Source organism: Aplysia californica, unplaced genomic scaffold (assembly GCF_000002075.1).
Source record: "Aplysia californica isolate F4 #8 unplaced genomic scaffold, AplCal3.0 scaffold00258, whole genome shotgun sequence".
NCBI lineage: Eukaryota > Metazoa > Mollusca > Gastropoda > Aplysiida > Aplysiidae > Aplysia > Aplysia californica.
In genome coordinates, this window is record NW_004797528.1 from 393,265 (window position 1) to 395,239 (window position 1,975).

Here is a 1,975-nt window from a genome sequence, read left to right on the forward strand (position 1 = left end):
GGGGGGGGTTGGTCTATTTAGTTTGTGTGAGTTTTAATGAGTCTGCTGACACTGCTGAAATGATAACATGGTTTTGTCAAGCCGATACTTTTGCTGTCTTTGTGTCGGTGGTTGGAGGGCACCCTTGATAGGTCCTACTTCTTTACTTTCCCCCTGTTGTTTCCATCTGTTTGTCTGTCTTACTTTTTCCCAGCACTAAATGACGATTATTGTGTCGGTGTGCTTCTCTTTACTCAAACAAACAAACCAACAATCTGTCTTTGTTGTACAGGTTCCCCCAGTTTATCCTCAACAAGTTGTCTACCCTGTCGGTGCGAGAAGACGCCAGACTGCTTCAGTGCCAGTGCCTCATCTACCTGAACTGTCTGATGAAGATGTTTGTTATGAAGCACCAGCAGATCAGACTCAAGGGTAGGTAGTAAGCCTGGTCGTATTATTCGCTCTGCTTAACAATAATAATGCCATGTATGTGAAATTCGCAAAATTGTAACGGTTTAATTGCCCCCCTTCAACCTTGTGGCGTTATTTAAGAGGCGGGACCTCCAAAATTAACAGCTGGTGGTTGGGGGGACGCTACTGGTAGGTCCTACTTCTTTACTTTTCCTCTGTTGTTTCTGTCTGTCTGTCTTACTGTTTCCCAGCACTCACTGACCATTAGTGTGTCGGTGTGCTTCTCTTTACTCCAAAAAAAAAAAAATTAACATCTGTCTCTGGTAGGACAGAGTCAAATGGGTGGAGAGCCGTAAAAAAAACTCGCCAAAATAACCCAAGTTAAGAACGCCCCATTAGGAATTCTAACCAGGCACATCCACTCCATAGTCCAGAATGATACCGACTGAGCTAACTGCGCACTTCGTAATACCTTGAGCAAGCCAGGAAGAGTAAAAGGTAAGAGAAAAGAAAACAGCTTACCTGAAAAAAAGAGGCAAGTAGATCTAGATACTCACAGGTCATTGTCAGTACACAAAAACTCACACACACAGTCAACTGAATGTAAGCTCAAATTCTGAGAGTAAAAGCATGTCACATTGCTCCAGTTAGAGATGACAATGCCATAAGCGTACTCCCTCCCTCCCCTACCAGTGAAGTGCCGCTCTTTTTACAACACAACCTCTCTGGCTGGCTGAAGTTGGCATCCTTTCTTCTTTGTGTTTACTGTATCATAATCTGTTTAGCTCTCTTTGATACTGATTTGGGGCGAGGGGGGAGGGGTGTCAGGTCTTGCAAGTAATGTTCTCGTATGCAATACATATATATATTACTCCTGCTGTTCGTGTGTGGGTGGTTGGTGGGTGCTCTGGTGTGGTTTGCTCCTTCTTTCCTTTCAAACGCCTATCGTCCTGATCTCTCCTCCTTTTTTATGTTTGTTACTCTCTTGTAACTCATCTATGATAGCCGAGCTGTGACCCACAACTTTACCTCTTTTTGTTTCTCATTTGATTTTTGATTTTTTTTCGCCTTTTCAGATCCTCTCCCGTCAGATTGGAAATTTCCCATCAAGAAACATATTTTGAACCAATTTACTCTGGAGACTGTTGAGAATGGCCGAAAGAGAAGGTAACTCAATATGTCTGTTGTGTGAGATTTTATTCCCTTTATAATAATAATGATAATTGCGTTTATATAACGCATGTCTACACGCTACAGAATGCTACATGTGCTTTATAATAAATTGAATAACTATTAATTCCCTAACAGACTGTAGAACACTCAGAAACATTCTCGGCCTCTCAGGAAGCATACAGTGTTTGCAGCCACTCAATTAAATGCTCAAACACTAACAAACTGACAAGATCTTATGTGTCTATTGCCGGGTACTTGTTTTCACCTGGGTAAACAGGAAAATTCATGTGAAGTGCTTTTTATGGACCAACTTCAGGCCCCTTTCAGTTACAAGTCTAACAGCGTAACCACTAGACCACACAATCACTCAATAATGTTGGCTATTTCTTTCAGTTTGTTGGGTTGGGGGGGG

At 42.2% G+C, this 1,975-nt stretch overlaps 1 protein-coding gene across 1 annotated transcript in view; it reads left to right on the plus strand.

The window, feature by feature from the left end:
* Nucleotides 1–1,975, plus strand: part of LOC101856349 (DNA-directed RNA polymerase I subunit RPA49) — a 25,906-nt gene that overhangs the window by 18,128 nt on the left and 5,803 nt on the right. Inside the window, exons 9-10 of the mRNA XM_005100727.3 lie at nucleotides 272–411; nucleotides 1,467–1,557. Of these exons, the coding sequence (XP_005100784.1) occupies nucleotides 272–411; nucleotides 1,467–1,557 (231 nt within the window). The remainder of the gene's footprint in view (nucleotides 1–271; nucleotides 412–1,466; nucleotides 1,558–1,975) is intronic.